The 25,589-nt window shown below is 36.6% G+C and overlaps 1 protein-coding gene across 5 annotated transcripts in view; it reads right to left on the bottom strand.

Annotated features, from left to right (window-relative positions):
* The window catches only part of SEMA5B (semaphorin 5B), a 601,210-nt gene that overhangs the window by 267,388 nt on the left and 308,233 nt on the right, over window positions 1-25,589 (bottom strand). For all 5 annotated transcript variants that reach the window (XR_015740811.1, XM_087920416.1, XM_087920414.1 and 2 more), the window contains exons 4-5: window positions 21,336-21,435; window positions 3,085-3,130 (exon numbers count right to left, since the gene is read on the bottom strand). Coding sequence is in view for 4 of the 5 variants with exons in the window: in XM_087920416.1 (XP_087776542.1) it covers window positions 3,085-3,130; window positions 21,336-21,435 (146 nt within the window). In the remaining variant the exon portion in view is untranslated. The remainder of the gene's footprint in view (window positions 1-3,084; window positions 3,131-21,335; window positions 21,436-25,589) is intronic.

Raw genomic sequence — 25,589 nt, 5'->3', positions numbered from 1 at the left:
TATGGTATTTTTTTTATAAAATGCCCTTTAATTTAACAAGAACCTTTAATAAAACAAGATTTTTTTAAGCGAAGTTCATCTGCTTTCTTTTAATACTCTTCACTAGTTGTAGAGAAATAGAGCTTCAAGCAATGTTGTAAGACTTAAATGATTTCCTGGGGCCAAAATCTACCTCAACCACATATAATGAACTTTGGAATCCAGGTAGGATGATAGTTTAAATTAAAAACCAAACCAAAACAAAAAGATAATAGCTCCAACCTTTTGATTAAAACTCCCCCCCTTTCACAAGTGTAATTTGTGAACGTGATTGCCATTGTGATCTTTTATTATTATTATTACACCCAGAAAAAAATTATCAAGGGTTCAGACTGATGGACATTATGTTCCACAACAACTGGATAGTCATGGATCTCTTCCCCTGAAGAATTATGAAACGGATCTTGAATCACAGATGATCTTATCAAGCTGAATTCCACCCTTCAAAGCAAGATATAAGACCATAAGATTTTTCTGGCCAAGGGCTCCCTTTGACCATGCTGTACCATGCTGGAGACTATATATAGCACCAAAAAATAAGCACCATAGAAAAGGGGGACCCAGCTTGCAGTCCGTGGACCAGCATCGATCCATGACATGCCAACCACTAGACAGCACAAACAAGTGAAGCCCCATCTGTGGAATGCAGGCACCATACAAAACCATGCTCGCTCCAGTCCACAGAAAAATCTTTCTCCACGGAAGCGGTCCCTGGTTCCTAAAAGGTTGGGGGCCACTGGCACAAAAGAAAGACTGGTTCTGATTTAATATATTAAACTAAGTACAAGAGTGCTGTAATGTTTAAAGGTTAGAATGAAAACTGGGAAAACTTGGATTTTAATCCCACCTTCAGTCATGGATGCTCCTTGGATAACTTTGGCCCAATTATTATCTCTATGAACCAATGAAAACAGAGCTCAGGAGGACTGCACGGAGAGACCCTATGGGCTGGTTCTTTGCTATTTCCAGGGCAGCCCTGCGGACCAGATCTAAGCACCCTGTGGGCTGGATCCAGTCCCCAGGCCTTGAGTTTGACACCCCTAGCTTAAAGCAATGGCTGTTAAACTGAGGGTAATTTAGGAATATCCCAAGGTTACACAATTTGTTGTTGCTTGTTTGTGAGATAAGGATCCATTTTGGAACAGGTATTTCTCAGGCACTTCTATAAAACAATAGTCTGTTTGGAGGGTTGTTGATGTTTTGTTATCTGAGATTGAAAAAAGGACTAATTGTGTCAGTTTAAGAAACAGGTGGACTAGTTATACCATTTTGATAGTTCAATCCAACAAAGTACTATGAGAAAAATAAACTGAGGAAGAAAATGAGATGTTTATTGCCAGGAGATTCTAGACACAAGACAGGTTATAAATGTAATTAATAAAATTAAATAAAATACAATTGTTAAGACTGTTCATGTTCTTAAAACCTTTCCATTCTTCATTGTTAGAAATTGAACGCTATACAGAAAATGTTGGAAGGCTACATGGAATGACTTGAGACCTCAATTATGCTAAGAGAAATCCCAGATCTCCAAGACTCAGGTTTATAGTTAGACAATAGCAACTCCCACTTTTCTTTGAATGAGTTATGAGGAAGATCTGTTAGTAATATATATAACTTTCAAGGAACATACATGCAAGTATCTCTGCTATTGATAATTGTAACCAAGAGAAATATAAGAACTGTTTCTATCTCTTAACTAAAGATAAATAAAAATCTTCCTGCATTAAGGATTGAATTATTCAATGAATACCCTTATTTGAAAAACATTTTAAATCAATGGTAGATTTGTAATTCTTTTGAAGTGAGCAGCTAAAGAAACTCTACTAACTTTTTTATGTATGTGAACACACAGCACATTATTCCTCTTCCTCAACCCATTCACAGCAAATGTGACAGAATTTGTGACAGCAAATTCTTAATTAACATTGCTGGAATCTGTGTCGTTGTTTAAGAATCAGTTCAAGTAAGCAAAAAAACCCCAAAGATAAATATTTCAATTTCTACAACACTATTGTATTCTTCTGGTATTATAGAGTAGCTTTGCCTTCTTCTGTATCTTACTGCAATGTTCAGAAACCACCTCTCATCTTGTTCTAATTCAGCCTCCTTTTCCTCTTCATTAGAGCAACCAAATCTATTACCTCCCAAAACTGATACTGATTTTGTCTTGCTTTTGCAACAGCTATCCAACAAGCTTGAATACGAGTTGTGATTACCTGCTTGAAGCACATCACCTCAATAATTCTCAAACAATAGAATATGTCACATGCACAGCTGTAACTCACGTACAGTTTCATGACTTTAAACAACAGAAACGCTGACCCGGCTCTATTTGCAGTTGTTATAGTGATCATTTTAACAAAAAGTCAGAGCAAACTTTAGGAAAGTTTCAGACCACTGATTCTTGGTACACTTTGTTATGGCCTTGTTGGCAGAACAGGAATGACATATACTGTGAACAGCATTTCCTTCTGAAAGGTTTACAGGTTGAGCAGCTGAGGAACTTAGCAAAACTCACTCCTCAGCATTTTGTGTTCATACTAGGGCCAACAAAAGCTCAAAGCAATGATGAACGAGAACAGAGAAGACCTCCTTTGGAAGCTACCTTCGTTGCATTAAGGAAAGCTAAGGATTTACAGTATTTACATTGTTTTAGTTAACCTTGCACTAGCTATCTATCACAAAACCCTCCATGCTTTTAACACGTTGTCCTTTCTTGTCATCCATCTATCCCTCTTTGAGTCAACAGACCAAAGCTAAAGTGTTGAGCTCGAAAAGGGCAAGAACATTTTTCATACTTTAGCTCTACCTTCTCAAAGTAAAATACACATGGCTGTAAATGACAAAAACATTACATTTAAAATACATTACAAAACAAAGCAACACAACTAATTTTTTTCAAAACAGGAGTTATGTAAGTCTATCAATTCACATTCGTAATAACTGTTATTATATAGTTTATTGGTTTTTATAAAAACATGTTATATAGCTTTTTAATTCTATAATCAGAACAAGTAGATGACAGAAAAAGACTGAACATACCTGAATAAGAGAAACATTGTGTAGACTAAGTCTGAAGAGGTAGTTCCTGTGTAAGTAAGCAGAGGAAATTAGAGATGGTTTAGTCATACAAAATATTTTATTTGAGTAAAGAAACAGAAATATTATGCCATCATGAAGTATGAACATAATTTCTAAAGGCATTGAATCAAACCTGAAGGATCAAACAATTCCAAATATATACTACTGTATATTAGCTGATTTTTAAATGAATTCTGTAACACAAACAAAACTCTGAAAGGATCTATCCTATTCAATACAAAGTGAAAGATAAAAGTAAAGATTTTCCCTGTCCAGTTGTGTCTGTCTCTAGAGGATGGTAGGGGTAGTATAAGGATGGTACAGGTAGGCCTGTAAGGGGGCGTGCATAAGCGCACCAATCGTGCCTACCGTCCCTGTCCTATTGTTTTTTATTTTTCTTATAAGTATCTATCTCATGTATTCAAAACTATATTTACTCTTATATCTGTATCTTGTAAGCGACTGACAAATCAAATCAAATGTAAATGTAAATGTAAATGTAGATGGGTCTCATTTCCATTTCCTAGCTGGGGGAGCCAGCATTGTCCAAAGATGCTTTGTGGTCATGTGGCTGCCATGATATATACTGAGGCACAAGGAACATGGTTACCTTCCCACCGAAGTGCTATATATTTATCTACTTTAATTTGCATCCTTTTTGAACTGCTAGGTGGCAGGAGCCAAGGCAAGTAAAAGGAGCTCACCCCATCTCATGGTACTTGGATTTCAAACAATAAAATCCTGAAAATAAATTAAGGTATCACAATGTATAAAAAATATTTTCCCGTCCAAATACAGCAAACTGAAATCTCTGATTCCTTAAGAAGCATTCCATACTAAGAGATTTGAACCCAAGAAACACTGTAGATGTAACACAGGGTTCCCCATAATGACCAATATTGATCTCCAAGGCTTGATGAGACTATCCATCACTATGATTTGCCATACAGTCAGCCAGCTTTTAAACTGGTTTGGTATTTTTATCCACCAATCAAGTTGGTAAAGGCAGAAATTGTTTAGAAGTGTAAAAAGTACTGTTGCAGGAAATCTGTTCTATGGAAATCTGCCTTTTATAATTGACTGATGGTGGTTTTGTCATACTAATGGCATTCAAGTCATGCTCCAAATGTTCTAGGATTGCACTCAGGAGTCCTATTCTATTGGTACTATCATTGCTTTCTTTTATCATAGTTGTTCTACTTCTATTTGCAGGTCTTTATATTTTTAAATTTTATCTATTCTTTCTCTTCTCTTCCGCTATGTCCAGGTATTGCAATGTCCAATATTCAAAAAAAATTGTCTTTCTCATCAACATGATTATTATTTAAAGTATTAGTTCTTAAATTATTTTTATATAATATTATTTGGGGGTTTTAAACCTCATGAAGGGTTCAATGAGCTGAAAAGTCCTTTAACCAGTCTACCAAGAAACACAAAATATATATCATGCCCTTGTTAGAGTCAGACTCTGAGGGAGAAGAGGAACAGCCAACATGGAGTGGAGGTGTGGCTTTGGAGGTTGTGGAGGAGGCTGAGGAAGGGCAAAGACCAACTGGGCAGTCAGAAGAAGAACCAGGTCCATCTCCTCTTCATCCTAGGACACGCAGGGAGGAACGGAGAAGGAAACAACTTTGCTTACGAGAGGTGGCCATGATCCCCCTCATTGGTTGCAGCTTGGGAGAATAGAATATAAGAGAGACAGTTAAAACACAGCATTGCCAAAAGCAAAGTGTGTTTTATTTTGGGCTGAAGTTATCTTGGTTGGCGTCCTTCCAACAGACTGTGCCTTGTTATCTCCTTGAAGTTGGTAATTTCCTTCATTGTAGTTTGTTTTGGTTTTTTATTTCACCTTTATCTGCTCATTAAGTCTGGACTGTATTGCTTTCTTTTGAAGACTATTTTTGAATAAGTTTTATCTCCAACTGAGAATTATTGAACAGTGGGGCCAAGTTGGAGGCATTAAAGGACATTTATTTATGTTTTGGATTTTGTTACGTTTTTGTTACACTCCGGGTCATCACAATATAGTATTACCAATCACATCATAAAGACAGTACTCAGATATCAGAAAAATTAAGAAAGGGAGAGAAGAAGAAAACAGCATTCTTTATGTCAAGTACACATAGATGGTCAACATATGAAGTTTGCTCTATCCACTAATAAAATGAATACTAATGATTTGTCACACAGAGATAGCTGCTACAGGATGTGATTTAAAATGGCTCCAAGTATGAAGTATCTTCCATTCATACAAACCATACTATATGTTTGATGTGGAGGATCCACAGTCAGGTTTTATAAAAAATTAGACAGTCAAGGATGTGAAAAAAAGGAACATCTAATTTGAATCAGGATAGCATTGCTGGAGAAGAGTGCAAACCTTTTCAAAACCATCAATTATTTCACCACCCAGAACCTGGGCTCCTTATATCCAAGGCTGCATTTTCTCCCTTCAAAGAAAGTATGAGCTTTCGGAAACAGCATTTAGATGGAAGCCATAGCACAAGTAGAATAGAATTAAAATGACTGTATTGCAGATCTGAATTTATTCCTATTACCAAGCTTAAAATGATAGGAAATCCTACCACAAGCTGCTTGTTCCACATATTGCTTAATTCTGAAATAATTAACATTTCATCTGTCTCCCTCTTCCTGATCTTCCTTCTCCTTTTTTTCTTTCTTTCAATGAGCTACTTGCTTTCTACTTAAGCAAGTGCTGGATACTGTATTACAAAAGAGCATGGCTGTGATTTATGAATCCAACTTTCACCCTTGGGATTTTAAGTTCTAAGCATATTACTTGCATTTAAATTGTATCTGGGCATGCAGTCAACCCATCATGCAAACTTCTCTCCAACTGCTGCATCACATAATTAATACACCTCTTTTGTGCACTCTATATTTAAAATGTTGCGTTTGTCTGCTTTCATCAATTTGAAGGTCTAAACACTTGGCTTATTCTGAATGATCATATACAATCAGTCTAAGTCAATGATTAAAGTGTTACAGATCTAGGATTTAAATCGAGACTCGCTGATAGAACCTATTGGCTGACTTTGGGACAATGACCTATTGCAGTGGAACTTTCAGAAAGCATTTTAAAAATGCTAAAATTATGTTGGTTTGGTCTAGCTCATTCAATTTTGTTATGTTTTCATGCTGTGAATGGTCATGTGGAAACAGTATAATTTCCGCACAAAACCTGATTTTCTTTCTCTCTTGAGCTCTTTTTCCTGTGCTGTTAGAGCTTCAAAGATAAAAAGATTGATCTAAGGGAGTATGCATTCTTTTCTTTTACACTTTGAATATAAATTGAGCAGGATTTATTTTCTAACTGAGTCTGGGGTAGCAGTGCTATATTGTTTCATTTTCTTTTTTGGAATAATCTATTCCTGAAAGGGTCAATTAACAGCAGATCTCAGTCCTTAACAAAATGAAACAAGAATCTATCAAGTGAAACAATTTTATTCCAAGCTCAAAACAATTCCTTTTTTTATTTTTTGTATTCTTAGAGTTAATCCATGGCTTGGAGTCATTTCTTCTATTTCTTGCATTCTCAGAGTTAAAACATGTCTTACCATGCTGTATGATCTGGTAAATAATTGGTTACTTTAGTGACTTTTTAAAAAAAATCAGGCTGGTTTATACATTAAGGTAAAGGTAAAAGTTCTCGCACATACATACTAGTCGTTTCCGGCTCTAGGGGGCAGTGTTCATCCCCATTACAAAGCCGAAGACCAAGTGCTGTCCAAAGACGTATCCATGGTCATGTGATTGGCATAACTAAATGCTGAAGGCACACAAAACCCTGTTATCTTCTCACCAAAGTGGTCTCTATTTTTCTACTTGCATTTTTACATGCTTTTGAACTGCTAGGTTGGCAGAAGCTGGGACAAGTAACAGGAGCTCATTCCATTATGCAGCACTAGGGATTCGAACCGCTGAACTGCCAACCTTTCTGATCAACAAGCTCAGCATCATAGCCACTGAACCACTGCGTCTCTATGGTTAATACATTACTATTCAGCAAAAAAGCACCCTTCAGACAACCATGACTTGAATGACTAAGAACCTTCATACTTTTAGCTATGCACTTTGGGATGAACACCCTTTGAATGGTGTGGGCGTATAAACAGATTTCCCCCCAAAACTGCAGACTACAGGAACCATTTGCCCTTCAGTTTGAGATGCAGACAACACAGACTCAACCCCTGCAGCCTGCACCTATCTTCAACAGTGAAGGGACACAGGGCAGAAAACATTCTGTAGCCAAGAAGGCTCTGCACCCATTTCCACTACTCAGATGACCCTGAGGATACAGATAAACCTCCAAGTGGCCTCAACAACTTTCTAAAAACAATGCAAATAACCAGCTGTCTGCAAGGAATATAATCCTTCCATTCCTCACCATCCAGTCAGAGTTGAAGAAGCTTCTTGGATAAGAAGTGAAATGTCTTCAAAAGAAAACAAACAAACAAGAAAGTCTAGTTGCCTCCTGAAAAAACACATTTGGAACAACCATGTCCTGGCTGATGACTGAGAATCTCCATAAACTTTTATTATACAACAAAATCTGAATGATTTCTCTGGCAGAGATTAGCAAAATCTCCAAATCACCTAAGTGAAACTCCAAGTGCACGTGTGCATGCACTCATACCACTGTGTGTTGGTGTATAATCTGATTACTCACTGTAGTATCAGTTCTTTTCAGCTTCTCTAAGTGTGAAAGTTTTTGCCATTACTTTCAAAGCTATATTTTCATTTTTATTCAGCATATATTCTTTTTTTTATATGAAATTTAGGAGCCTCTTTTGGTTAACTTACTATACCTTTAGCTTTGAGCTTTAATTCCAATTCATCTGAGATTTTCCATATACCCATGTCTTGCTATTGCTTAAATAAATAAATAAATGCTATTCTGCATAATGTATCAAGCAAATAATATACTTTTCTTGGGAAATGTGACCATTTATCAGCCTCAGGTCCCAGTTCACCCTAAGAAGGGCAAAAAGTTTGCCTTCCCATTCTGGTTAAAAATGCTATTTAAATGCATTGGTTTTGGATAACTCCTATGAAGAATTTGGCACTAGCAACAGCCCGCCTCCTAGAAACATTATATATTTTGACTGAATACTTAATTTTTATATTTAAGCTAATTCTTTCAAGGCTATTGGATGGAAATATAGCTGAATTAATAAAAATATCAATATGGGATAACGTCTTAATTATAAGAAATAAATGCAGCTAGCTTTTCTGAACAAAATAGAGAACATATTTACATTAACAGAGTATGCATCTTCAGCTCCAAACATTAGTGCAATTCTTCACCAAATTTCTAGGGAAATCTAGGTTCATGTTTACAGGAGACTGATTTAAAAAATCTATGCAAACAAATACACATACACAAACTCCCTCTTCCATGCTATCCGATACTATCTCAAAATCCAGTTGTAAGACAAAAGAAACCATGTATAATGTATAAAGCATGCAGAAACTATGTATATTATAGGGTTAAATTGGAGATTAAAATTGTATCAAGCTATGATACCCTATACAGAATGTCCTTTTGCAGGGATGCCATTACATTTCATAACATGTGGGAAACCTGCAATATTTTAGGTATTTTAACATGGGGTCATTTATATGCTTTTTCACCAGATCATTGTTAGTGGTGTAGATCTGTGAAACGTTCCATAAAACTGTTAACGACTAGAAGTAATCCTCAACTTAAAACCACAATTGGGACTGAACATCCATCGTTAAATAATGTGGTTGTTAAGTGAACCAAGCCTGATTTTAGGACATTTTTTTGCCATGCTCATTAAGCAAATCATGTGATTAGTAAGCAAATCACACAGGTGTTTAGCAAATCCGCTTTTTCCCTTTGACTTCGCTTATTGGAAGCCTCCCGGGAAGGTCATAAAAGGCAATCACACGATCCTGGGACATTGCAACCTTTCTAAATTCATGCCGGTTGCCAAGCACCCAAATTTTGACATAACCATGGGGACATTCTGATGTTGTAAGTCACTTTTTAAAATGCCGTCATAACTTTGAAAGCTCGCTAAGCGAATGGTAATAAGTCAGGGACTATCAGTACATACGATCTTAGCAGCCCGAAGAAGCCATCCCCAAATGATTTCTTCCAACCTCCCTTCAGAAGGCTCTATGGGACATCAGCTGTACTCTCACAGAACAGATACTATCAAACTGCACACTTGACAAAGCTGTGTTCTGAGTGTATTATCAGCTGTATTATAGTCATAAGACTTGTTTCAACATTAATACAATGAAATTATGCTCCTGAACACAAAAACACCCTACTGTACTTTATTGATTCTAAAATGAGACAGTATTCTGATTCACATTCAGCCAAAACTTTCAGGGAATTAAATCAGATGATCCTACTCTAGTATATTTAATTTTGAACCTATGCTGTATAAACTCAAGTGTACTCCCTTCAAAATCTTGATTCTGTCAATCATTCTACCGGTAGCTCACCCTGCTAAATTCTATATTCAATTTTCCGCCAGTGCCCAAACATTTTTAAACTCTGCTATTATGTGCACTTTGGCATCCATTTGTACTCATCAGAGCTGGATATAGCAGCATATATATTCATAGTTTATCCCTCAAAAAGAATATGTATCAATTATTTTAATCAGTTATTCATTAATTATATCTCTGGAAGAAGTCAAGAAGAACTATGAATATGACTGGACTGTTCTCCTGGGGGGGATTATGAGTAAATCACAATTAACTTTTATTCTTGTCTTTCGTGCAATGCCTCGTTTGCAAAGGGGCAGTTGTTTAGCTACAACCTCCTTTCTAACTAAAAACAAAAACAAAACAAAAAACCTCAACCATCCTTTCAAGCCTAACCAGTTACAAGAGCATTTGATCTGAAAAAAGCGATGTTCTCAGTTGGTAACTGAAAAGAAAGCCAATTAATTTCCTTTGATATTTTCCCACAATGCCCATTTTCCCCTCTTCTTTAGGAAGATTGATGCCTTCTTCCAAACATCAGCATCACACACACTATCAGCCCCAAGAAAAGCACACAGTGGTTGTCTATGAGAGGTCCTAATCCCAGAAGAAGGAAATACATAATATGGAATGTTTATTGTATTCCTGACTTTCTCGTGTTCTCAAAATGAAATAGTGAGCCCTTTGCACAAAGTTCTAACAAATGCATTAATGATGTCTATTTCTAAAAGAAAAAACGGATATAAAAGAATGCCACTAGATTCTACTTCAGGCAAATGTTGGTATTTTATTCTGAATGCAATTTAGCAAATACCGGCTAAAAATACTGTAACCTGTTTCTACCACAAGAAATTTGGAAATCCACTGGGGGTACAGGTATATGTTTCTAATTTGATACAATTGTCTTCACTTGTGTCTTTGCCTTTAAATACCTCTTGGCAGCCCCAGGTTGTTCAGTTCAATCAGGGGTGGGATTCAAATTTTTTAACAACCGGTTCTGTGGGCGTGTCTTAGTTGGTGAGTGTGGCCTGGTAGTCATGTGACTGGGTGGATGTGGCTTGGTGATCATGTTATTGGCTGGGCATGGCCAACTCAATATCACTCACATCGAGGCATGCATCTCCTCGTCTGGCATCTCATGACTGTGTGGATGCTGCAACAGTCGTAAGTGTGAAAAATGGTCATAAATCACCTTTTTCAGTGCCATTGTAACTTTGAATGGTCACTCCACACAAGCAAAGTATCAGCAAAGGAGTGGGGAAAAACTCCAGAGACGTTCCTGAGACAGGAAATCTAGTCCTGCCAAGAAAGTAATAAGGGTTAACGGAGAGAAAGTTTCTGTAAGCAACACCAGGATGTTTCCTTCCTGTCTTCTTTACAGGATTAGGCCAGTAATTTCTTCAACAACCGGTTCTCCAAACTGCTTAGAATGTTAATAACCTGTTCTAGAGAATAGGTGCCAACTGGTAGAATCCAACCCCTGAAGTCAATACCTATTTGACTCAGCACTTCCTGGAATAACTATAAGCTTATACCTGGAAGCCATGCCTGAAGAGCAAGTTGATATTATGGATCTCCATCATATGGTAAAAAAAGCCTGACTTATTTTTGTAGCCGCACGGGGCTTTTCCAACACAAGTTCCTCTTTTGTGCATGTTTCCTCAAATGCCAATATGGGGACATTGCTGTGAAGAACCCAACACTGCTATGATGTACAATATTTTTAAAAGGAAGAAAACAGTGAAATTGTTCGCTATGCAACAATTTCTTTTCCAAATAATTGGGGAAAAAACACCAACACCTGCAACTAGCTGGAAGACTTCTTAGTTTTTAGAGAACCATGTATTTTAGCCCATGCACTGATAAATAATTATATGTTATCTCTACAAAATGGGATATACTTATATGCACTACAGAAATTTCACTTTATGCAGAATTGAGGAACTACTCTAATTTCAAAAATAACCCAGAAAGATCACTCATTCACTCACTCATTCATTCAATTTCTATAACCGCCTAATTCAGTGAAGTGACAAACATGTGCTCTTTGGTGCTGAATTTATTTAGGAATACATAACTGTGAGACAACGAGACATATTTATTTAGTTACATAAACTATTTCAAAAGCACTTGGAATTTATAGCATGGGCCACCAGTTGTTTTCAAACCAAAATTAAAGACATATAAAAAGCTAGTTCTATGCAATATGCATTGCTTCTTCATAAACATCCTTTAACATCAGCTTAAGGCTCACCTCCTTAAATACAAGAATTAATTTAAGGTCTTCCAAAACAGTTCCATTCATAGTTTTAAGCATAGGATAATTTCTTTTAAATGTTTTATTTCTATGTTTTGTAAACATAGCTTTTGAAGTAGTTTAGATATTTTCAAATAAATAAATATGACACCCAATCTCATAATGCTGATACATATACTCAGCATCAAACAATACTCCTGAAAAATTTCAAACAAACCTCAGTACAATACTGTTTGTGGCATATATCATATCCAACCAATTTAATATGGTTTGTTATAGGTACCTCTGATAATGAATAACATGTACTATGTAACCACTGTAAGTTTTTCTTAACATAATTATTGTAATTTCAATCATTGATAAACTGACTCCTATTTTGACTCCTTGTTATATTCTTGGAATAAATCAGAATAATTTATATAATGATAAAAGCCTTATTTGGAATATCAATTTTCAGTAAAGAAAGTAACATCTGCTTCTGACATTTTTCTTTCTTCATCATGGGACTTTTAGCTGTCTCTTAATTATTGCTGCTACTAACTAATTGTATGATTTATTCATTTTAATGCTCTTTTTCAAACCATTATAGATATTTTATTGTTGTACTAACAATTAATTATTTGATTGACTGATAATCTACTTCTGCTTCAGTAAGCACTCAAATTTTTATATATCATATATTAAAATGGAATATAACAGTAAAGTAACTTTCTGACACTACCATCAAGAGAAGTAAAACAGGTATATTCAGTAGTATTAGAGATGTATTCTTAATATATCATCTAGGGATAAAAAATCTTCACAGTTCATAGGCTTACTTATTGCACCTTACTGAAGCCTGATACAAAATGGTGCAAGGAAGTGAACGTTCTTTACTGTTAACACTTCGACAAATATGAACGTGTGATCCTTCAACATCATCTGTAGGAAAACACTCAATGAAAAACAGCAGGCACTAAGGTTGTTTAACTAGAAGGACAATATTGGCAGTTTAGCTATTTATCTTTAGGTTGGGATATTGTAGTGATAGGATTCAAAAACTTTTACTACTGGTTCTGTGGCATGGCTTGGTGGGCATGGCAGGGGAAGATACTGTAAAATTATTTGCCAGTTCTCCAAACTACTCAAAATTTCTGCTACCAGTTCTCCAGAACTGGTCAGAACCTGCTGAATACCACCTCTGGGACATTGGTGGTATGGAAATAAGTTAAGAATACAAAGCGGACACATTGGACAGTTTACAAACAGACTATGTCAAACAAACAAACAAACACAGAGAGTTCTCTCACCATCTGACATTTAGATGCAAGGTAATAGACTAAAGAAAGAAATAACAACAGTATTCTACCAAGAGAAGGTTGCCAGGTCCAATTCATGATGCTGATTTTAAACTTAAAACTCCTTATTGTAACGAGACCAGGTTATCTGAGGGATTGCCTCTCTCATATTATATCGGCTCAGATGTCTCTGATTCTCTTTTTAGATTCAGCAGACAGGGCATGTTGTGGATACTATCTGCCAGGGATCTACATTTGGCAGAGTCCCAGGTAATGAGCCTTCTCCTACTGTGTCATTATATAACATTCATTCCCTCCCCCAGTCTTTAGCGCCATCACTTTTGACGTTCCAGAAATCCATCAAGACCTGGTTATGCCCTAAGGTTTGGTGGGGAGATGCGATCAAGGACTTGTTTAAATGACTCTGCTATTGAGATGGCTGCACTCTGTGTGCATTTGGGATATATTTTTAGTTTTAATTATTTCCATTTTAATGCTGATCTTTTCCACTTTAAATGTCTGTTTTCATACATGTATTCTATTTTTTTTTACTATTGCACACCACCAGGAGTATATTCTTTTAAGATGGGCCGCTACATAAATTTGATGATTAAATAAATTAAATAAATAAATAAAGACAGCCAAATGGATATTCATAACCAAGTAGTAGACTTTGGATCAATGGGGAATATATCTTTCAATTTTTTTTTAATAAGAATGATAATATATAAATGTTCCCATAGTTAAAAGTGTAAAAGATTTGTCAGTTGCTGAATAAATTATAATCAAGACTGTGTAGTTTATCTCAGAAACAGCTTAAATGGGCCTGTTATTAGCTCTTGAGTATTGAGATGACAATGAGGAAGATAATCAGCTATAACTTTTTTTTTTCAGGAAAAGTTACATCTACCTGCAAGGGGAAGTTGGACCACGTAGATGATCTAGAATTTAATTTATTGTAGTAGATCCTGATTTAAATCTCAGTTAAATTATCATCAGCATGATACCAAAAGGTCAGTCCCCATCCATCCATCTCCCCCAAATTGGCAGATATCCAGAGAGCTGCTGGGAAAGGGGGGGGGTTATGATCTACATGTATTAAAGCTGAAAGGATATCCTGATGCTGACATGCCCAGAGGCTAAAAGAAAATTCAGCATAGATATCCATAGCATTGGTACATGGAATGTCAGAAGAATGAAATTTCATATGGCCAGAACAAAAATGGCAAAACACAGCCTTTCTGAGAATCAACAAACTGTAATGGACTATAACAAGTCACTTTTCACATCAGAGGATCATCAGATCTACTGCAGGCAAGAAAATCACAGAAGAAATGTAGTGGGCAACATTATTAGAGAAAGGTTGTCAAAAGTCAACGCAATCTAAGAACTCAGTGAATCTCAATTCAAGACCAAGGCAAGCCAATCGATTCAAGTTGATGCTCTAACCAGAGGCAAGGGAATCAGAAAAGGAACACATCTATGACTATTTGTATCACCCCAGCCACAATATCAACAAGATAGCATAATAATTGTAAAAAAAAACCTGGAATACTGAAGCTGGAAGTAAGCAGAAAAAAATGGAAAACTGGTCATAGTGTACAGAATTAGCAAGGGTCAAAATAAGAAATTCTGCCATAAATATGCTAGTGGTGTCATGTATTCTTTCCCTTTCTTTTTCTGTCTTTCTGCCTCTGCATTGCTTTTTAAATACAATTTCTTGTCACTTTTTGTTCTTAAGGGGAAGTCTTAGCAAATTCACCTTAGCAAATTTCCTCTATCTATACAATCCTCCATAAGTGTGATTAATTAAATAAGTAAGTAAAATCTATTACAATTTTGCCTTCCACATTTCTTGAGTTACTTTCACTGGGTCAACAGAAAGGCATCTCAATTATTTTGGTTGTTGCATTTCAGGTTATTTTTATTTGTTTCATCTTTAATGAGGCCATCAAATTCAATACTGAATTCTTCAGACATTCAATTTATTAAATATAACCCAACAAATCTATGACTGATCTTTACCATATCCTGTAATAAAGAATAATGCAAAGGTCATATCTTGTCCTTCTGACATTTTGTTTTCTTTGGCTTACATTGTAATTTTATGAGCAAGAGATCATGATCTAAAATACACTCAGTATCAAACCTTCTTTTTGCTGATTGAACAGAATTTCTTCACATATTTTTAAAGGTATTTGTTCTAAATATTAATCTATTTGTTTTTTCTCTGTGTCTCCTTCTTTGTTTCACATGCCAATATCACATTTTTGACTTTTTCCAAATTTTATTTTAGTTTTCACAGAATGGAGCTATTCCAATCTCCTGTCATTAGTATGACCCCTTTTGTGAAGTTCTGTCAAGGTACTGCAAATTACCACAGAACTGCCCAATTTCTGCTTCCTCTGCACCTGTGTTTGAAGAATAGGTTGGCTTGCCTTGAATTTCAATTGAGATTAGTCTGTCTATTTGAGGACATCTATATCCAAGCACTGACTTTTTAATATTTATGTTAATAATTAATAATTCTTTACTTCTCAAAGATTTTTTAAAAATCTTGTATTATTTTTATAAATAACTCAAGATGGTAAACATACCTAATATACCTTCTTCATCCTATTCTCCCAATCACAACCCTGTGAGGTGGGTTGGGCTGAGAGAGTGTTTGTATGTCCCAGAAATCACCTGGTGGCTTTCATGCCTAAGGCATGAATTTTGTAAAATTAGATAGTATTCTATAAATATAGTAATTTAAGTTCTTTAACAATATAGATTTTTTTACGTTCTCATGACTGGATCTGTGGAACAGATTGAGGAGGCAAAGTTAAAGGTCCAGGCTGGCTTTGATTGCATAGACTAGAATGTTTTTGAAGCTGCTTTAGCAGACTTGGATGAATGTACTGATATTGTGACATCAGCTTTTGTGAGGGCATGTGTGTGCCTAGCTAGGTTATATATAACAACAATAAGCCTGTGATGACACAGAGTGTAACACAAACATAACAAAATCCAAAACATAAATAAATGTCCTTTAATGCCTCCAACTTGGCCCCACTGTTCAATAATTCTCAGTTGTAGATAAAACTTATTCAAAAATAGTCTTCAAAAGAAAGCAATACAGTCCGGACTTAACGCGCAGATAAAGGTGAAATAAAAAACCAAAACAAACTACAATGAAGGAAATTCCGCAATAGACTAGGATAAGTAATTACCAACTTCAAGGAGATAACAAGGCACAGTCTGTTGGAAGGATGCCAACCTAGATAACTTCAGACCAAAATAAAACTTTCTTTGTTTCCAGCATTCGCCCATACGCAGGTCCATACTCGTATTCAGGTGTCACAGCTCCAGCCTCCCGAATAGACCATGTCTCTTCTTTATCCTCTCCTCCCTGCGTGCCCTAGGATGGATAGGGAGATGGGCCTGGGTGGTCCTCTGACTGCTCAGCCAGCCTCTCCCCTACCCCAGTCTCCTCCATAACCTCCAGAGCCACATTTCCATTCCCTGTCAACTGTTCCTCCTCTCCCTCAGAGTCAGTCTCCACCAGGGGCATGACAAAACCTTGGTTTATAGCAAAGCTCAAGCAGCTCTGTTGCACCAAAGCGGATAGCTAAGGGAAAGGAGATAGGATCTTCTACAATCAGGCCAGGAATATATTAACAAGCAAGACCAGGGTAACAAACAGAAGCTGTTCAGAGGTGGTATTCAGTCGGTTCAGACCGGTTCTGGCATACCAGTACCGGAAATTTTGAATAGTTCAGAGAACCAGTAAATACCACCTTTGGGTGACCCCCCCCCCCCACCATTACCTCTCCTAAATTCCCTTGTTTTTTTGCAGCTCTGCTGATTTGCATGGCAGAGTGGATTGCTGCACCTCAGCTGAGCTAAAAAACAACACAACTCACCAGCATTGACACAGAGGGCGGTCTTTGGGCCCTGAGCATGCACATAAAGTGCGTTCTCAGAACCGGTAGGAAAAAATTTGGAAACCCACCACTGAAGCTACTCCCAAAAAACTGAAAAATCAGTTCTTAGGTAATGAACCTGTAACTGTGTGGAAAAGCCTGGAATATCATTAGCTACAACAGACTTTCTCCGATTCCTCCCCTTACTGTCAACTGGCAGATGACCTGAATGTGGTCTACCTTAGGTCTGAGGGCAATCACTATCATCTACCACTACCTACCCCACTTCAGATACAACAACAGTAACTAATTGCCACTCTCACTTCCTCTATCCCCAGTTTTGCTGCAATTCGTGTTCTATAATGGGGTGGTACATCACTTCACCTGGAATCTAGATGGGTTAGAAAAAGACATCCCTTTATCCAAAGAACAAGCTTTTAAACAAGTGAGTAGAGTATTCTCCTTTTTAACACAATTATCAGACCCAATGTAGTTTTGGATTGAGTGATATTAGGACACAAACAAAGAATAAATATTTTTATTTTAAGAATGACAACTCAGAAAAAGCTTCAGAAATGGTTATCTACGGTTGAGATTTGTATATCAAAGCTGGCAATTTTTAATGATCTAAAGCAAGCAGAGGGACAAGGAAGGGTAATAAGGTCAACAGCACTGAAATGAAAATTTAAAAATAATTTATCTATCAGTCTTTACTTTCCCTGATAACTTTACCTTATTAAGTGAAGTTGTCCCAAGATTTTTGGGAGAGTGAGCCTGAATTCCAAGGTCGAATCAGACAAAAAAAAAATGTAATTCTTAAGGACTAGAACTCTCGTCCAAGACTGCCTAGGAAAATAGAAATGTCTAACTTTTTTCCATCAGAATCTTACTGCCCAAAAAGCTACTAAGGAACTGAAAAAAATTATACTGGAAGAGGGAGAGCTATATATTTGAATTTCTGAAAGAAAGGGAAGATATAAATCTGAGATTATTTCCTTGATCCAGTTTGCTTTTGTTGACAATCTGGAGACATAAACCAGCACACAGACATTTAATTCCTTGGACCTTTCAAAAGTCAGACTAAGAGTTGCAACTATTCTTTTGGTGATCAAAATTCCTCAAAAATCTATTTCATATATTATAAATTGGCCCGCCCTGCTCACGCTTGCAGAAGAGACCTACTGCAGACTACCACCAGGCAAGGAATTTTGGCTGGTGGGATCCAGGACAAGAATCTTCTCTTCCATGATCCCTGCTCTTTGGAACATCTTGCCATAAAAGTTAGGGTTTCCTCCTCCCTCCCCGTTTTTTTTGTTTTTTAATAGTCTTCAGGAAAAACCTTAAAAATTGGCTAGGCCAACTGGAATGGAGTTCTGAAGAAGCTGCTGGGTAGAGGTACACTAACTGAAAAGGCACCCCATCTCTCCCTTCCAAACCGCTGTTTTTTAGCTTATCTTAATTTTTTGTAATTTTAATCTTTTTTCATTGTCATACTAGTAGTCCTCCATTTATGACCACCGCTGAGCCCCAAATTTCTGTTTGTAAGCAAGGCAAGTTGTTCAATGAATTGTGCCTCATTTTACCACCTTTTCTGCCACCGTTGTTAAGAGAATCACTGCAGTTGTTCAATGAATTGTACCATCGTTAAGCAAATCTGGTTTCCCGTATTGACTTTGCTTGTTGGAAGCTGGCTGGGAAGGTTACAAATGGTGGTCACATGAACTGGGACAGTACAACCGTCATAAATACATGCCAGTTGCCAAGTTCCTGAATTTTGATCGTGTGACCATAGGAATTCTGCAATGGTCATAAGAGTGAAGAACCAGTCATAAATCACTTTTTTCAGAGCTGTCCTACCTTCGAATGGTCACTAAACAAATAGTTGGAAGTCAAGGACTATCTGTTAATCGTTTTGGTTTTGATTTGTTTTATTGCATTGTAAAGCTGCTCAGAGTCACCATGAACTACGAGGTGGGCAGCATATAAATTTAACAAATAAATAATTCATCAAAAAATACATCATAATCATATAAAAGAAACATTTTATAAATCCTTCTCAGTTAGCAGTGATTTTGCAGAATTTTTCCTGGCATCTCTTCTGGCTGTCTGTTCTTGAACCATCTAACATCCCAGATGACACCTTCTTGTTCTGTCTCATCTTTCTTCTTTCTCAAAAGATGAAAGAGTACAAACTCACACAAACACTGGCAGGCAACCTGACTCGGACTTCACAGAGTTAATTCTTTGGAACTGATAATGTCCTTGGCATGCCAACACGCTCTGCCTGCCAAGTCCTAATTGATAACAAGTAAAAAGCTACTCACAGAGAATTACAAGGCAGACCACAAGAATCATTCACAACAAAAAACCTGAAGTAAGATTAAACTTTGTCCCATACAAAGTTCCAGCCGACAACACACCCCTGTGGGGTGTGGCTCAATGACTCAGCTCACTCTCTGACCCTCCCATGCCTCCTACGTTGCTGCTCACATTTCTCTCTACGATGCTGCCTAGGATCAAGCCAACATTCTTCCTCCTGACTCCCTGTCAGGGGCTGCTCCGACATGCCTTCCTCCTGATCAATCTCAGGCGGTTCCTCTCAGTTGTCTGATGAAAGCCAAGGCATTATCAGGGAGGAAGACACTGCCAGAGAGGAAGGTCCTGGGGAGGAAGGCATTCCCAGTTCCTCCTCCTCATCTTCCAAGTCCTCTTCCTCTAATAGCACAGGCTCGGGAATTGGAGCCACAACACCTTCTGCTACACTTTCCAAAGAAATACATCTTTTCTCTTAAGATTTAGGGTTTTTTGTACCATTTTTGTTTCAGCTACACATTAGCACAGTGTTTCATCCAGTGGTCTAAGCCAGTACATACGCACAATTTAATACAAACATCCTTGAACATTTTGTTTCTAAGTATCCAGTCTGGGGATGTTCTTATCTCGACAAGATCTAGTGCATTTGGTACAATTCATAAACATCCGAAATAAAGAAAAAAACAGCACAGTATGTGTAATCTTTCTCATATGTTCTTTATCAAGAAGCATCTATGTGATTTAGGTTTACCTCTCCACTAGACACATACTGCACAGCATTAGCTCTATCTCATCTCTGAACAGGATGGTAATATCACATTGCTACCCTTTAATTGCCATTTCCTTGCTCTTTGGAAATGTTGTCCTTTCAGACAAATGAGGAATTAAATGCTGTTTTTAAAACTCTCAAAAGTAGATTTAAAAGATCTATAGCCTCAAGGGAACCTGAACGATGAAGCCAGATCCAAAAGGCAAGAGTGTAATATCAAGGATGGAGCACTCCATATATTAGATACTGAACTTCTTGAGTGGTAGTGTGTTATTCTACAGTTGTCTGAATTCACAATTAGAGTAGGTTTTGACAAGCCCCCAAAAGCCAGTAATAAACCAGAATGTTGCGAATGGACATTTAACGTTTTTTTTCTGCAGGGCAACATTTTTGCAAGAGGAAGACTGTATAATGCAATAGGCACTGAAAAGATTTAAGAGTCAAGAAGAAACCTGTTGATATCTTAAACAACTCTCACAAATCCTTGGATAATCTCACCTATAATATGAACATTGGGCTATTTCAAAGAGCTGCTTTAAATGCTACTGTGATAATATCTCAGGCACTTTGAGTTGCAGAAATACTAAGAATGTAGGAAGGTGTGACTTCAGTTCTTAAACGCTGTCAGGATATAAATGCTACTTATGAATAAACTAAAGACTACTAATTTTATGATGGCATTATTAGTAATCATAGGTTATGCAAAAATTATGGGGGGGGGGGCATAATCCTTTTCTGCAAAGTGTTCTAGAAATAGCACAAATGATCATTCTAGTTCATTCAAACTAAAACTTCTCCAAGACAAAGCACCTGACACACTAGGGCTATACTATGTAACTATGTGGATATGTTCTCCATTAATGCACTGAATTCTTTCTTTCATCTAGTTCTGTTTCCATACATGTGGACACCACCTCACTGAGAAAAGATTTTATAGCCTTTGTGATCTGTGGGAAATGACAGCTTTTTGCTTCATTAATTCCTCATTTTACTTACATTTCCCCTCACAAGAATGACTGGCAATTTTCTCCTCTTCAACATCATTACTGCATTTCTAAAACCTTTCTACATAAATTAAGGCTTTGCTTTAAAAGCAACATGGATTGTGCTTGCAGGCTGAAAAAGCAATCTCTTTTTGCAGACGGTAACGTTCAGGCAATGAACTAGAGAAGCAATCTTGCTCCAATTAAAAGGTTCTAATTTACCTGGCTCCAACAATGAGTTGATTCCTATTGGCATCTAGAGCAAGCTGAGAGAAGTCCCGTACACCAGAGTATGTGAAATTTGAAACCCAAGGCTTCAGATCTGCAAAGAAAAATGAAAAAAAGATAGAGGAACAATATCACTGGTGAGCAAGATTTCCATATGGCATTCAACTAATGGATCTCCGACAGAGTATTGTTCAATATGTGGATAATTAACTATCTATGAAATTCCACTTTGCTATAATTGGGGGGGGGGGTTTCCCACCAAGGTAGCAGTGACTGTAGTAAGGTTTGTCGGTTTTCTAATTAATTCAATTCAGTTTTCTAATTAATTCTAATAAAGTCAATTCAATGGTCAGTCTTCTAATCTACGTAGTAGGTAACGGAAAGAATTGATGGTAGCTTCATATCTTACCATCATAGGTTGGGCAAAGGTTATTTAATGGCAGAAGTTTTTGTGGCAATCACTATTATTCCTGTATAAAACTATTTTTAAACAAAAGAAAATCCCACAAGCAAGAATAGGGAATATTCATTAGAAACTATAAAAAGATGTGGAGCTCTAAATCTCCTGTAATGCAAGAGACTTTGGTTTCCTTGTGTCAAAAAACATTAAAATGTTTGGACCTCTATCCACTCTGAATGGCAACTTTCCTTTAAAATTAGCCATGTATCAAGTTATCCTATTAAAAAGATAAATAGGACACAATTATTCTTAAGGGTTAGTCACAAGGAAATTTGACAGATAAGGCTTTCTGTGCACTCTAAGATTAAAAACAAAATTCTGCACTACTACATATAAACGTAAGACATAGAGTTTTATTAAAAGCCTTCAAAGTGTGCTTTAGTTAGCATTTGGTTTATAAAGGATGTGACCAAAATGGAACAAATGAGGAAGCAAAAGAAAACAACAATAACCCAGTGCATTAATAGAAAAGATAACGGTTTCAAGATAATAGAAATTCTGCTCCTTTCCTGTGTTCCAGTTAGATAGATTTAGTTAAGCAAAAACAGTAGCATATAATATTTCTAAAAGAGATGTTTACTCCAAATCATTTTAAGATGAAGCCTTAATTTTGTATTCTTTGGAAAAAGATAGTGCATGTATAAAAAATCCTGAAATCCAACCCTATGCAACAACATTAAACACATGAACCATAAAAATAGAAATGCTTATGAAATTATTTTCAGGATTATGAACTGATATTCAAAATGTTACCACAGATTGTAGTGTGTATGGTATTTTAAAGGCATTGTTTCCTTTAGGAAAGAAATAATCCAATAAAATTAACTTTCAAGTTGCCTTATCATTACAAGAATAGAGGAGGTTTTGGCTTTTAGTTTTTTCCATGGTATTATAAGTATAACACTTGTTTATTCAATTTATATCTTGTCTTTCTGCTCAGATGAGCACTTAAGGCAGCTAGTATAATTAAAACAAACACACAGGCACAGTGTAAAGATTAAAACTAAATGTTTCCAATACTAAAACTATTAACAACTAAAAGCTTGATTAAAAAAGATGGGTCCTTACAACTGTTTTAAATGCTGAGAGAAATGGGTCAAATTTTAAGGGAGCTAAGAAGGTGACCATGGGTGCGTGGGTATGTCTGTGTGGTCTGTTAAAGGGGAAGATTTTAACATTGATTCTTAATGGTAGAAATGTTATCTTAATCCCCTGGGGACCTCACATTTAACAAATGAAATGAGCAATCCACATTTCAGGATATCACATGGTACTTGTATTTTGCAGTGTTTAACAGCCTTCCATTTTACACCAACAACAACTATTAGATATTTTTCATGATTAGTCCCACAGAAAAATCATGACAATATTAAAAGACGGGGGACGTCTAAAACACAGATAATTGTCATCAAATTTGTTAGGGCCCAAACCTTAATTGTGGAAGAGCCCCTTGTTATAGTTGCTCCTTGTGACAGTTGAAAATCACCTCCATTTGTTCAAAAGGAGAACTTCCAACCCCAATCATGTATTTCCAGCTAATTTGGACATAAACTGTTCCAACCCATTATCAAATTTAGGCCATATTTTAAGGTCCTATCTGCTTATCCATCTCGGCTAGATGGTAAGGAGCAGTAGAATCTATTACTAACTTTCTAATGGCAATTTTACTCAAAAGCTCCCAATGACTTGCAGTACTACAGATTCAGGTGAAAGGGGAACTTAATAAAGTTTTATTACCACCAGTAGTCCTCAACTTACAACCACAACTATTACCAGAACTTCCATCACTAAGCAAAATGGTTAAGTGAATCACTATTTTATTAACTTTGTTGCCATAGTCATTATGCAAATCTGGCTTCCTCCACTGATTTTTCTTGTCAGAGGTTGACTGGGAAGGTATAAATGGTGATATATGAACCTGGGACCTACCAATTGTCATATAAACATGCTAATTACCAAGTGCCCAAATGTTGATTACAAGACTGTGACAATTGTTAAGCCAGTGATTGTAAACCACTTTTTTCAGCACTGTTGTAACTTTGAACACTCACTAAACAAGTGGTTATAAGTCATGGACTACCTGTATATGATACTTCTTGCATATAAAAGTTTCTGTAATCACCGTGATGCAGTTCACACAGAAACTGCAAAATGATGCTAGAGAATTTTAAAATGCATGACAAAGGAGTGCTGTAGGAGTTTTGAATCCCATTTGCAGAAGCCAGAAAACCATCAACAGCTAAAATAGGAGAGCCATGAATTTAGCAGTGTACTATATCACAGGCGGAAACCTGTGACTTACCTGGCACATGCAGCTCCACCCCACACACCAAAATTAAGCTGCTAAAATTTGACAAAATGGTTGCTTCTACCAGCAACCATTTTTTTTGTTATGTTCATTTTGCAAACTAAAGGATAAGACTGGAAGCAACTACAGGGAGAACCGTTGCTTGAATGCCCAAATGTTAACCATCTCTCCCTCAATTGTTGTCTTCTAGAATCTCCCTACTCCCTTTCCTGCCCTTAAATCCTCTTCCTGTAATGTTATTGCAGTCTCCTGTAATTCTCTGGAAGACTGGGAATCTAGATGCCAGATATAATGCCGATGTGACAAGCCCTGCACAAAATAGTATTGCAAATTATTATTTGCAGGTGTCCTTCAGCTATTCTTAATATAGTACGAAATAAGTCATGAATATCAATTACTAGAGAATATTCAAAAACAATGCTATTAGAGAATAGCCAGAAATTTCATTTTTCTTCATCCAACCCATGAAATGTATGTATAAGAATCCAATGAACTCTCACATCTTTCTTGGAGAGAGAGACAGCTTCCCTTATCTCAATTTCTTTATTTTTTTCTTTTTGTCCCCTTTTAGAGCAATGCCTTGATTTTGACTAAAAGCCTTTAAAAAAACAGACATTTACCTAACTCCTTATAATCCTCATATAAATTAAAATTAAATAGACCCCTTTTCTGGAAGAAAGCAGGAAGCCTTGAAATGAATACTCCATGCCCTTCCTTTACTTTACCCAAAATAGTATTTAAGTTTCTCTATCAACCATGAGAATTGATTGCTTATCATACTGCAGGCCCCCAATAAATTATGTGTAAACTTCCTAATAAATTCCCTTGCCACTGGACAAAATATGAAGTGGCCCCATGACTTTTAGTCCTCAGATTAATTGTCTGACTACTTTAAAATCACTAAAGTTCTGACATAAAAGTTCTATCATACACATTAGTCCAAATTTATCTTAAAGGCTTTTACACAGCACCAGCTAGTTATTTCTCATTCTCCAATTAAAAAACTAAGGAAGCTGTTGATTACAGCCTCTAGGTCTTTTAAGTGGATAGAAATGTATATCTGTTAAATACATACAAATTGCCATAATCAAATTACCGTGCTTCAAAATACTCAAGACCTGAGACAGATGTCATCAGAAATCTTGGGTTCGTGTTGGAGTAATTTCAGTGATGCGATTTAACTGGTGTAACAACTGGTTTGGTGAGAACGCACTTCACTGGAACCGGTCTAAACCGGTAGAATTCCATCCCTGAGTAATTTTCTAGCCATTGTCCTGCTCTGAAAAAGATAAAATTTATTTGAACAAGTGCCAGTTCCTTAAATGCCATGATATTCAGTTTCAGAACTCTATTTTAGCACTCACATTGGACACATAATTTATTTCTTCAGTTATTATAAAAAGCAAGATTGGTGTTCAGGAGTGTAGAATGAATATACTAACTGTATCCTTCACTTTCCCTTTAATGTGTAGTGGGCCAT

Source organism: Pseudonaja textilis, chromosome 1 (assembly GCF_049901715.1).
Source record: "Pseudonaja textilis isolate UNSWEBS1 chromosome 1, rPseTex1.2, whole genome shotgun sequence".
Lineage (NCBI taxonomy): Eukaryota > Metazoa > Chordata > Lepidosauria > Squamata > Elapidae > Pseudonaja > Pseudonaja textilis.
Note: the sequence above shows the minus strand (reverse complement) of the source record. Positions and strands in the feature narration are given on the sequence as shown.